We start from the raw sequence: 13,209 nt of genomic DNA, 5'->3' as shown, positions 1-13,209 counted from the left end.
AACATTAAAGACTGTCATAATATGTAAAGAATGGGGATCTTGCAGGGTCACACATTGCAAGACCATAATTAGATTTGGTTTGAAAAATTTAACCGAGCTAGCTAGCTACAGCTAGCGTTAGCTGGTAAGAGAAAGTCTGCAGATTTTCTGTTTTGCCGTACATGCAGATGAATGTCTCCAGACCTGGAGGTACTGGAGGTCTGTGTTTATCTGCCGGTAAAACTCCCGTTGGATGACAGAAGGGTTGAAAATCGTCTTTAGCGTTTAGCCATAGCAACTATAAACAACACTGGCTCTAGCTGTTTGCTGCTTCCTGTTTGGTGCTGTATGGAGCGCACTCATTGGTTGTTGACAGTGTTCACATGATTTAACTTTACTACCAAGACTTTAAACTTAATAATAATATCAAACACGTTTGATTTTGTCTTTACGGGAAAAGACTGGAAAAAGACTGACAGAGTTTTTAAACCAAACAATTAAGACGATGGGAGCACGCCGATTCTAGCAAGACTCTTAGGATTCCATTCCAATATTGGAAATTTGTCTGCAACAGTGGAATGGCTTGAAAAGTCGTTTGGTGTGAGGTCGGCATAACTGTAAGTACACACCGCCGCCGACTTGAGCTTCTAAAGATACCGGAAGTCATTAATTTTCAATGGAAGCTGGCTTCTCTCAGCTGCACGGAGCATTAAGTCTGTCGGCGTCGCGTTTTGGGCATTTTGGGCGTTTTGAGCGCGTCAATGAGAAAGTTGAACTTTGGTCAACTTTATGGTAATGAGCTATGACTCGGTTCAGGGGCAAGCAGCGGCAAACGGCAGCAACCAATCGGAATATAGACGTCCTTCTCGCTGGCTGATTCTGGAGAAACATATGATGTAAACTTTTGTTCCTACCAAGACATTAGTTCCATGAAAATGGAGGGAAATCTCATAATCGCCATTGCTGGGTTCCCCTATCATTTATGATATGACGTTGTTTGCGTATAGGGACCAGTTAACGTTACCTGCCGTCACATGGTCTCTAAACAGTCTAAACAATTCCTGCACGGATCAACAGCTGGCGCCTGCTCGCTCCGCCTGCATTCTGCTGCGGTTCAGCGGCTAACGAGCGAGCTAACTGCTAACAGACACCGCTGCGACCAACAAACAATACAAATTCTGTCATTATATATGTAATTTATAAAAGGTTTCTAGTGTCAGTGTATTGGCCGTGCAGTGGCTGCTTGTGCTTTGTCTTCAATCATGTGTTGAACATGATCGAACATTGAATGCTGCCACGTCAGAGCAGCCAAAGCGTCAAACTGCTTCCCCGTACTTTTTGACAAGCATCCTTGACAGAGCCAGAGCTTCTTTGCAGCTCAAGTCGGCGGCGGTGTGTACGTACAGTGAGGGAACCATGAATGTCTGGCAATCCATCTAATAGTTGTCAAGACATTTCACTAAAAATCAGAAATGTCATCCTCATGGTGGCACTAGAGCGAAAATAAAGGAATCACCTAAATCTGTAGGCTTTGCAGACGGTGAATGTCCGAACACATTTTCGTTGAAATCCATGCAATAACTGTTGAGCCATTTCACTTTGGACCAATCTGATGGACTGACCAATCGTTAGCGGGAGTTACATGCTCCGACAATTGCTTATAGCTTAGCGTGCTCGGCTAGTCTAACCACATCTCACTGAAGCTCCTTACTTAACGCACAGACATGAGATTGATATTGATCTTTTCATCTAACGAATTATACAATTCATGCTTCTTTAAACAATGTTTTGTTTTTTTTGCCTTTTATAGATGTTAGATTAAAAATAGTTTGTCTACCTGCTAATTTACCAATAAATCAATGCTGATGGAAGTACAAGAACATTACAGACACACCAGTTAGCCAAAGAGGAAGAAACTAAAAACAACATCCACCCACACACCACTGGCATAAACCAGCAGAGCACACAGTCTTAAGGCACACTTAGTTTGAATCCGCTTTGAAAAACCTTATGTGTCATGCAATCTACCAGGAGATCCAGACATAGACCAAACACTGTGTCATGGATGCAATTCAAAGCCAAGTACATGAACAAAAGCCCTGTCTGTTTATGACACAGTCAGGCCGGGACATTCTTGACAAACTGTTTTCGCGATTGCGACAGTTGGCTGCTGGCACTCAAGAAAAGCTCAGGGACACAGCTGAAGGAACGCTGATGTGCTCTGACGACTGCAACACAACTCTATTTGTGAACGTGCAGGGGAACGCATATGTTTTGGTCACCAGAAATGTGTCTCTAAAGGAGGATTGCTGCATAAGACCGAACACAACATGATCTACTTGACAATGATCTGGTGTCGGATTTCTAATTTGGTCCTTCATGTAGGAAACATCTCTGTACATAATGTATTCGTGAGAGTGAACATTTTTTTTCTGTCATGTTGGCTGCATTATTTCCCTCCCAGTATATACAATATATATTTTGCTTTTATGGATAGATTATGTACTTTAAAGCTTTGTTGCATGTTTGCTGGACTGCATGTACCAACTCTTTGGCTGTACCTCCAGAACACATTAAACTGTTTATATTTTAAGGAGACCAACATAGTATAAACAAATAATCAGTATTTCTCTTCAGATTTTAACTCAACACTCAGGGTTACATTTTTTTTTTTAAATACAACATCTGGTATGTAAGTCCACATCAACACATTAAAGCTGCATTAATGGATTAAAATGTTTTGGGCCACTTGGGGGCAGCAGAACAAGCTGTAAACACAACATATCATCGCCTCCCAAAACTACCCATTTACACATCAAACATACACAGATGCATTAGCATTTATTTAGAGTCCAGTTTCTGACCACCCAAAAAATGTAAGTCTACTCTCCTTTAACTCTGTTTTGGTCTCCACCAATTCCTGAGAAAAAGATCTATCTCTTTAGCTGCTAAATGCTACGCTTTGTTCAGCAGCCCTGACGGTGGTCTTAGCAGAATTTTCAGAGTTTCACACCATTCAACTAAAACAATACTTAAAGGATGCTCAAACGCTACGTGAGCTGAGGGGAACTGCAGAGTTGGGGGGTAATTCTCGGTGGGTTTGACCCTCGTGCCATAACTTTTATATAAGGCATAGTCATTTGACCTATTGGTAAAATACAAATATTCATTAGTGCAGCTTTGAGAAACTCATGATGTCGGAACAACGGTCAATTACTGTGTTTATTATGTAAAATGGTTGCCTTTAGACCTTATACACATTGAACAGTTTGTTGTCCGAGCACGCTGCCAAAAGATGTCTTTGCTGTGTTGTATGCTGCATAAGAAATAAACTATTTTTAGTTTATATAAACAGTCGGCTCCCCTGCAGTCACCTGCCATATGTTTGTTCATTGTGTGTGTGTGCGTGTGTGTGTGTGTGCGTGTGTGTGTGTGTGTATGTGTTCTTGTTTAACTACATTCGTGGGGGCCAAAAACCGGGAATACTTGTGGGGTCCGGACAGCTTTGTGGGGCCAAAATGCTGGTCCCCACAAGTTTAAAGGGCTGTTTGAGGGTTAAGACTTGGTTGTAGGATTAGGGATATAATTTGGTTATGGTTAGGGTAAGGGTAAGGGTTAAGGTTAGGCATTTAGTTGTGATGGTTAAGGTTAGGGTAAGGGGCTAGGGAATGCATTATGTCAATGACAGGTCCTCACAAAGATAGTGAGACGCACTTTGACAATATTGTTTTTCTGACATTAATGCCAATAGAGCAATTTGAATGAGAGAGAGAGAGAGAGAGAGAGAGAGAGAGATATTACAATCTATGAAATTGTAGTGAAGCTGTATAGGTATAAAACCTATAGGAATAAATATAAACAAAACTTCCTATTTGCCGATGGAACCTTCAAAATAAAAGCGTAATCATTGCAAGAGTGAGAGCCGCACCATTGTGACGAAAAGAGAGCTGAGCCGGAAGTGCTGCTGCAACCTAATTTACCAACAGGGACATAAACAAACTACTGTTACTACTACAACTACTACATAACAACATCATAAAATATCTACATACAGGTCAAGTTTTCCTGTTACTGTCAACAAGAACACAAAGAGTGCAAACATGAATCGATGATATCCATACGTACAGTACATAAATGTATGGATGCCTATACTATATAATCTATAAACTTAGAGTGACGCTGTAACGTGAAGCTGTAACCATGTCATTCATGATGAAAGCCTGCAGAAGTATTGGGCTTCTTTCTGTGCGTCTGTGTGTCTGTGTCAAAGTGTCCAATCTGCACATCAGCTGCATGACAAGTGTCGCCAGGTGAAGAGTGCGGGCGGGTAACCTTGGCGAAGATTTCCGGGGGGATGCAGGCGATATGTCCACCTCAATATTTTGAAAAGGTAGGTTTGTCCCCCCTCAAAAAATATGAAAGATAACCCACTTTGCAACAGAGGTGAAAAGTAACTGTCCAGGGGGCTCAAACCAAGACTACTTGTGCTAAATTGGGGCTGAAGAACACAACAGGAGCGTGAAAAATAAAGATGTGATTTCTTGGGATTACATGTATTTTATGTAGAATTAAACTTTGGAGCTTCTGGATTTAACAAGGTATCATTCTCTTACAGCGTTGTTGAGATGAACATAAATCCTAAGAGAATCATCCCGAAACACCATGATGATGTTTTGAGTATGCAGAAAGAACAACACAAGAGAACAATCATTTCCTTTACATAAATAAAGACATTTGCAGCATAAATTGATGCAGAAAATTAAGTGTTTGACGCTCAATATTTCATAATGTTGAAACTAAACCTAGGCCCTTGCAGGGAACAACACACTGGAACCTGCTCCATCAACATACATTGTAACAATCATATTCAAGTATAAACTGCGTTGTACCCGACTGTACAATAAGGTCTCAGAGTGGAAATCCTCTTCACTTGTTGTCTGTCTGTTCTATAATGTTGTTGATCTGTGTGAAGGCCGCAGAATTATCAACAGTGATCATTACCGAAAATCATAAAACATCTGGTTTATATCTTCATGCGTTTATCCAGTCTGATCGCACAGACACAGTCGGGTCAGAAGAGCCATGCATGTTGAATTTAGAAATAATTTGATAATGTCAAATTACATTGATGATAATGTCGTTGTGTGTCAAGTGAATATATTGATAGCGCAACATGAAAAAAGTTGTATTAATGTATTATATCACATCTATTATTCAATATATATAGATAGATAGATAGATAGATAGATACAGATATAACTAAGCCATATATATATAATTTGACTATATATTTATACAAAGTTATTTATAGTCTGTAGAATGATGTGTCAGCACGCCTGTCTGTAGTGGACCCATGGATGTACAGACAACTATCAATGGATTACTTTGATACTGAACAAAAGTAATTTATTTTTTAAATGTCTCTGGGATTATCATGCTCATGTGGTGCATATTCCTAAATAAAGTTATATTTCAGGACCCTCCAAGAAACCCGGGGCCATGTAGTGTTCCAGTCAGGGGCGATTCTAGGATCAGACCTTTATGGGGGTCCTTCCCCTGCTAAATCAGTAATTTTATTTGCCGACAATCTCTAAACTAGCTACTGAACAATGTCAGCTAATGTTTTTTGACACTATGATGGAACGAAACCTGACACTTTATAAGTCACAGTGATAACGACCAATTTGACACAATGTTCTCACATTCAGCAATTTTAGTTGCTTACGTTTCAATTTGGGTTCTAATCTGCGCCATGAAATGGCCAACTTCTTCTCTGGGAATACCAACGTTAAACTTCACAACCGCACTCCTGCTCTCCCTCTGACAGATTAGATAGAGACTCAGCCAAAGGCGGAAGTCTGGCACAACCTCCTCCGATTGGCCAACACTACATTTCTGTTAACCCTTTCCTTTACGGGGTTACAAGTGCATAGCATCGGTGAAAGACACATGGGATATTAAATCTGTTTCAAGCCCTTTGAACCTGTGTGTTTGTCCTCTGTCACTAACAGACAAGTTCGCAAACCCTAACTTGAAGCACCAAAAAAAAAAAAGTTTTTTGATATTATAATTTTTGGGGGTGCTGAGATGAAATTTAAGGGGGCTTGAGCCCCCCTAAAAAGGGTCTAAAATCGCCCATGCTTCCAGTGCAGGAGCGCTGGCTGGTTTCTGGAAACGTGGAGGCATCAGGGGCAGCAACAACACACAGGGCACATATTTATCAAGCTTCTCAAAATTGCCATATTAGTCTTAAGTGCTGAGAATTCATGAAATGTACTCCTACTTTCAAACTTAAGTATAAAAGCTCTTACCGTCCCAGTTATTTCAGACAGCTCCAGAGGTCTCTCCAGTGGTGAGGAGTTGCCAGTCGGGGCTTGTGATGGCGCTGAGGAGACAGAGACATGCGCCAAGAGAGGAGTTTTTGAATGTTTTTGAAATGATTGTCAAATGTATGTTGAATGTAAACTCCTCTTAGGAATTTCACCATTCGATGTGAATTTATCTGAGAATATTCTTAAATAAGGAAAACTATTCAGTGATTGGTCCATGAATGTGTCGTCATCCCAAATCCTGTTTGTGGCACAGCAAAGTGTAATAAATCATCTCCTATGACTGATGCTTAAGATATAGTCCTACACTTCACTTATATTACAACTGACATGCCTGATAACTTACTTTTAAGCGCAGCTTTGAGCCAAGGTTTTTACTCTTAAGTTGATTCTTAGCAGTGTTCTTGTGAGTAATTATCAGATGCTTGATAAATACCAGCCCAGAGCTGTGAAGAAAAGGTGCAGACTAAGTCCGAAGTGTATGACTCCATCTTGTGGCCATTCTGCATCTTCACAGACATTATATACTGTTTACTGTATATACTATTTGATCTCCTATGTTGAGAAGCTGTGAAGTTGTTACCTTCCATTGGCCGAATTGTGCTGCCCATTTTGACTGTTGAAAGTTGCTGGAAAAAGTTCAAATTGCTTAAAGATCTTTCAAAGTAAACCTTGACAGCCCTCAGAGGTTTAAAGATTGTCATTCTTCAACAGAGGCGTCTGCCTCCCGGACTGTAACACCGGTGCTCCGATCCAACTGAATACTTTCTATGTCAGGTGTTATTACCCTGTCCAGTTCCATTCCATTGTCAAGCCCATGCTTCCTCAGACAGGAGGCTGACGAACACATTCAGGAGACCAAGGAAACACAGTAAGGCCCTAGGTCCTGACTGCATGCCCACCTATTCTACTGAACTTGTATTGAATATTTTTAGTAACACCTGTGCTTTTCCCCTTATCGTGACGCTGAGAGTTATTATTGACTTCCCAACACAGCCTCATATTTAGTAGTCTTGCTTTGCCAGACCTTTCTCCACAGCGCTGCAAAGGAAGGTCTGGCTAGACCACCCAGCATTCTGGGATGGGAGAAAAACGTGCTCTGGTTTATTGGCATTTCTTTAAACTGATCACAATCGTCTTGGGTGGTGCTAAACGCCGGACGGAGCAATGGTGCCTCTGTAAAATAGCCTCGGGAAGGAACTTGTTTTGGTGGAACATGTGTACGTTCAAAAGTTGTTTTAGTCGTGCGCGAGAAAACTCGGATCGGACAGATAGTCTAGCTAGCTGTCTGGATTTACCCTGCAGAGATCTGAGGAGCAGTTAACCATATTACTCAGAAATCCACCGGAGTTTAGAACGCCAACACAAAGAAAGCCCAAGGCAACGGATATCTGGCCTAAATTAGTGAAATCCGGCAGAATTTTGTGGAACATCGAGGATATAGACTAACTACTATTCAAATGCATTGAAACAGCACTGTAACAAATCATGTAGGATAGTCTATGAAAAACAATATAAGGTTTACAACAGGAATTAGAACCCCAAACATACAGAAACCAAAAACTCTAAATGCAATATTGCTAGTCAGGGTCGTAGCCAGGATTTAGAGATGCTGAGGTCATAAATCCAACAAAGATTTTTTTTTTTTGTCATTTAAAATCAGTTCTGTGTTTTTCTACAAGATCCTTTAGTCGGTTTCCAATAGTGTTCTCTTCTCTGATGGGGAAATGTGTTTGAAATTGTTGAATTTAGTCATTTGGCTTAAATAATCTTTAATTTTCTCGCCCTGGAAATTGAAACTTAAAGACACTAAGTCTAAATGACATGGTATCCAGCTTATAACGTTAAATAGTACACTGTAGTTTAGATATCCTAATTATCGGACAAAAGAGGCAGAGGACGTTAAACCCGTTACAGTACTGCAGTCTGAACAGTACGAGCTTTTATTTTGAAAAACCGATGGCAGCATTATTTTGTTTGTCCCTACCTCCGCTGAGCAGTGAGCACGGGACGCAAAATTACGAATCCCACTATGGCCACGCCAAGACCCGCCCTACGAAGCAGCTCGATTGGTTGGGGTTAGGCATTTCACCTTGAGTTAGGGTTAGGGGATTGGTCAGGGGATAGGACCTGTACATGTGGACGCCTGGCCAATAGTAGTGTGTGAACGCTATTGAAGGGCGGGTCTTGGCGTGGCCATAGTGGGATTCGTAATATCACGCACGGGACTTGTTCGGATTGGAGGTGGAAGAGAAGATTGCAACATAGCAGCCTTTAATAAGGGGAGGATCTGGGCACCGAGCGGCACAGTGAAAGCGCAACAACATTAGCAGCGGAAAGTTCACTAGGACTCAGTTCAGCGGAAGTGGAGCTCGAGCAAAGTCAGTTTTCGCAACAGGTGTGAGTAGTTGTGCGGCTCCCCGTTTCCAGCATCCGAAGTGGTTCGGAAAAGTGAGTAGAACAAGTTTTCGTCGGTCAGAAGGGTAAACAACATGTCAAACCTCCGACCCAGACTTTGTGTGCTGGAGAAAGGATCCAGCGGCTACGGGTTCCACCTGCACGGGGAGAAGGGCAAGACCGGGCAGTTTGTCAGGCTCGTTGAGCCCGACACTCCCGCCTCCGCGGCCGGGCTTCTGGCAGGCGACCGCCTAGTGTTCGTGAATGGAGAGAGCGTGGAGGGCGAGAGCCATCAGCAAGTGGTCGCCAGGATACGGTCCACAACCGGGGCTCTGGAGATTATCGTGGTGGACGACGAGACGGCTGAGCTGCTGAAGAAACACAACCTGCAGTGCCGGAAAGAGTTCGTCACGGAAGGGATTCCCCTGCCCGGGGGGGACAGCGACTCTGACCGCGGGGACTCGCAGAGCAACGGCACCCCGAGGGGGTCCAGCCCTGCCCCGCCTGAGAACGGGGATGCTTCCTCGGAGAGCTCGGACAGGTCGGGGAGGCTGAGTGTCAGCTCCAACACCAAGGTACAGCAAAGCACAGCTACTTACTGCACACTTCACTTAGTGAATCATGGACATATGATTCGATTCAGTTCAATTCTATTATTACTTTGCTGATCAAACATACAAAGCAGCAGTCATTATGAGGTATCCTAAGGGTGTCATCCTGAGGGTGTCATCCTAAATATGTTTCTGCTTTTAGACTTTGATGAATCGTTTCTAAGACATTTAGAACCGTCAGTTGAAAGGTTGTCTGTTAACCAGCTGCTAACCTCTTGACCTGTGAATAGTAGCGGGCCTTATGGATAAAATCTTCTATCATGTAATCTTGTATAAGCACATCACTATGCAGTAGCCATGCAGTATCATAATGGTGTAACATTTCTGGAAATCAGATGAGTAACCGTGGATATTTCTTCTTGGCCTTTTGGATTACAGTACAAAACACCCTCGGCCTCAACTCAAGGTCCACTTACTTTTTATGTTTCATAACTTTCAAATTTGATCAGTTTCTTAGTTGAGGAACAGTTTGACAAACCATCCAGACAGAAATGTCCATTTTTGGCTAATTCATCAAGTGACACACTTCATAAATAAATATAATTTCTCACATTCATGCTAAAATCCCCAAAAAAAAAAAAGAAAAACATTGCCAAATCATCAGCCAAACTGCACTGCCCCTGATTTATATCTTCTGATCTGAGGCCAGCCCTGCCTCTGAGCTGCAAAGGTTATGTGAAATCAATCCCCTATTAAGTTTTTTTCCGATTCCAATACAGCCCTTCTTCGCCGCTCTAAAGTAGTAGTTGCGCTGTGCTGCCACTGGCAACTACTGTTTTAGAGCGGCGAAGAATAATTGATTTCCGGTAATTTATCATGTGATAATACACGGGCGATAAGTGTCAGAAGATGATAAGTGTCAGAAATCAGAAAAGTGTTTATTGCCACAGTAAGATACACCTATGTGGAATCTGCCTGAATGGTACATACACACACAAACAAACATAGCACATTAATATAACATAAACAATTTATACAGAAATAGAAACCGTTCAAAATGTGTGTATGTGAGGTGCTAGTAGAGATTTTTTTTTTTTTTCGGTTATGTCCATCTTTCAAAGTAGCTAATGAAAGAAAGTTGTATTGCATTCGTTCTTCTGTATGTATTTGTATGTTTTACAAAGGGTTTAACCTGAGCCAGGCCATACAGCAATGATGGCAATCATGTCACATCCAGCGTTAGTAGTATACAGCTATATATTTTTTAACACATTGGTATCAGATCGGTACTTGCTATCGGGCTGATTCGCAAATTCAAGTATAGGAAAGGAAAAAATAGAAAACATCTCTTCTATTAAGTAGCCACTCACTGTGCAAGTGAGTGCTATAAGCTAAGACGGAGAGGTGACAGAGCGCGGTGAAACTACTCATTCCTGTTGAACAGAGTCTTTGTCCTATTAATGTTCCGTTTCAGGTTTGGCTTGTCGGACCAGAGGCTTAGTCACATTGACGTTGTCAGCCAGATGGGGCATACTTTTTTACGCTCTTGTTATTAGACAGGCTGCTGGGAGATAAGAATTGACATAATAGGATAAAAGTAGTGCTTTTACTGCACACACCCAAAACATCTAGACTTAGTGTTGGATGAAGGTGCACCTAGAGTTGTAACCATTCCAAATTTTTCTGTACAATTAATCGTCTCAGAAATGATTGCGATTAACAATATAATCTTCACTTGTCAAATTTAAAAAAATATTTATTTTCGTATTACTTTTTTCAACAATTTAAAGTTTTGAATGAATCCCAGGATACATTTTTTTCGTTATGTCATGTGACCCAGATAATGTAGTAACACAGGTACACAGCCTATGAAGAAAAACCATGCCTCTTTATTATCATAAAACATTGTCTTTAACTGTATCTCCCCCCTTGTCATTTGTTTTGCTATGAACGTGTATATGGAGGGTCAAGTGCCAACAACTAGCATAGCTTTAGCTCAACAGTCCGACCAATAATCCCGTTTTTTTATCTAAACAAATATCATATCTAAACAAAATCAACAGTTACCATCAACAGTCATACAGTCATAGCAATGAATTGTGGTTAAACAAAAAAACATGATTACGTAAAAATATTGACAATTAGACAATTCAATTTTATTTATAGTATCAAATCATAACGAGTTATCTCGAGACACTTTACAAATAGAGTAGGTCTAGACCACACTCTATAATTTACAAAGCCCCAACAATTCCAGTAATTCCCTCAAGAGCAAGCAGTGCGACAGTGGCGAGGAAAAACTCCCTCTTGGGAAGAAACCTCGGACAGACCCAGGCTCTTGGTAGGCGGTGTCTGACGGGCCGGTTGGGGTTAGGGACAATTATCTAATTGTTACAGGTCTAGGTGCACCACAATTTTTCAGATTTTCTGAATGAGCTTTGTCCATGGTACTCACACAAAGAGCTCAATTAGCAACAATAGCAGTGATCTGATGCCCCTGTCTGGGAGACCTTCCACTACATCAACATTTAAATTACTTGGACATGTGTTTCTGTCCTTGGATTACCATAATCCTACCCCGTTGAAAGAACAGGCTCTTGTCTGTTATAAAAAATACTTTTGTAAGGGTGTTCATGGCAAAATCATGGCAAGATTTTGTAGGCTATGTAACTGTTTTAGCCAGTGCAAAGTCTGTGCCCTGATTTAAAATCGCCTAATTGTGGAGGTGTTTATGTGTGTGGAGCTCTGAGAATAGAAAGTGTTTTTTATTCGGGGCTTACAAAAATAATAGGATACTTGGTTATTTTTAGACTTGGGCCCCCTCAGTAAGTAAGAAACAAGGGTCAACAACAAAACAACATGACTGGTAGTGATTTTGTGTTTTTCATGGATAAGTCATACTTAAATATATCTAGGTTATCCCTAGGGCTGGGACTAATGGTTATTTATTTTCATTATTGATTTATTCTATCACTCTTTTGGTTAATTGATACATCACTAAAGGTTTAAAAGGACAGTGTGTTCTTCTGTTACTACTTTACAATGCAAAATTAGAAACGGGCAGATGTGTTCATACTCAGTGTGTTGTACAGGTGTGAAGATTATGTTGTTGTGTAGTGACCGACACACTAACGTGCTGACGGATATTGTGTTTTTAGCTGACCAGATAATATTCAGTTAAAACAGATTGGATGACGCTGTTTTGCCCTTATTGTTCTATGCCAAGTTTGCTGGAAGTGATGTGATGATGTGGTGTGAGCACTGCACCTTTTTTAAATGGTACCTTGCTTGTAAGGAAATAACGTGTTTAACAGGCGAACCGGCTTTAACACAGTCAACCTAGGGGATTCCCTGAGACTTGCGCATTTGGCTTGTACAGTCTCTCATGGTGATAAATGCAGACCCTCACAAAAATGGGCAGATGACCAAATGTACGTCCCACTACGTGGGAAGATTGTGAAGCAGCTCAACTAGTTTAAAAACAGAAATTGAATGAATAGAAATTATGATTTGATTAAATGAATATATCAGCTGTAACACCTGAAGACTACATGTTGCAATATGTAAGAGTGTGTACGAACTAGTTAGCAAGAGCACATAGAAGTCTAAACGGGTAGCTAAAAGGAACAAGTAAATGGTAGAAATAAATAAATGGGAAGGAAGGAATGACTAATGACAAAGCGGATGGTAACCACTTCCTTAAGTTACCAGCTAACACTAGCGCTACTACTGTACTGTACTCAGAGGTGTAATGGTAAAAAAAAGAGGTGGGTAAACTATAACTTCTGTGATCAGGTGGACCACGACGTGGTCACCCGGTAAGGTGGGCCACTGCCTACCGGTGTGTATGTGTATCCTGAGGCTATCATTTGACGGTACTACCAAGGGTATCACTGGTTGTTCCCTCATAGGTCACACAATCACTACTCAATTCATACATTAATCTAAGTTCT

The 13,209-nt window shown here is 41.2% G+C and overlaps 1 protein-coding gene across 1 annotated transcript in view; it reads left to right on the top strand.

Annotated features, from left to right (window-relative positions):
- Window positions 1-8,497: 8,497 nt before the first annotated feature.
- nherf1a (NHERF family PDZ scaffold protein 1a) overlaps window positions 8,498-13,209 on the top strand; it is a 31,527-nt gene continuing 26,815 nt past the window's right edge. The window contains exon 1 of the mRNA XM_028567634.1: window positions 8,498-9,280. Coding sequence (XP_028423435.1) covers window positions 8,801-9,280 — 480 coding nt within the window. The 5' untranslated portion in view covers window positions 8,498-8,800. The remainder of the gene's footprint in view (window positions 9,281-13,209) is intronic.

Source organism: Perca flavescens, chromosome 21 (genome assembly GCF_004354835.1).
Source record: "Perca flavescens isolate YP-PL-M2 chromosome 21, PFLA_1.0, whole genome shotgun sequence".
Taxonomy (NCBI): Eukaryota; Metazoa; Chordata; class Actinopteri; order Perciformes; family Percidae; genus Perca; species Perca flavescens.
Note: the sequence above shows the minus strand (reverse complement) of the source record. Positions and strands in the feature narration are given on the sequence as shown.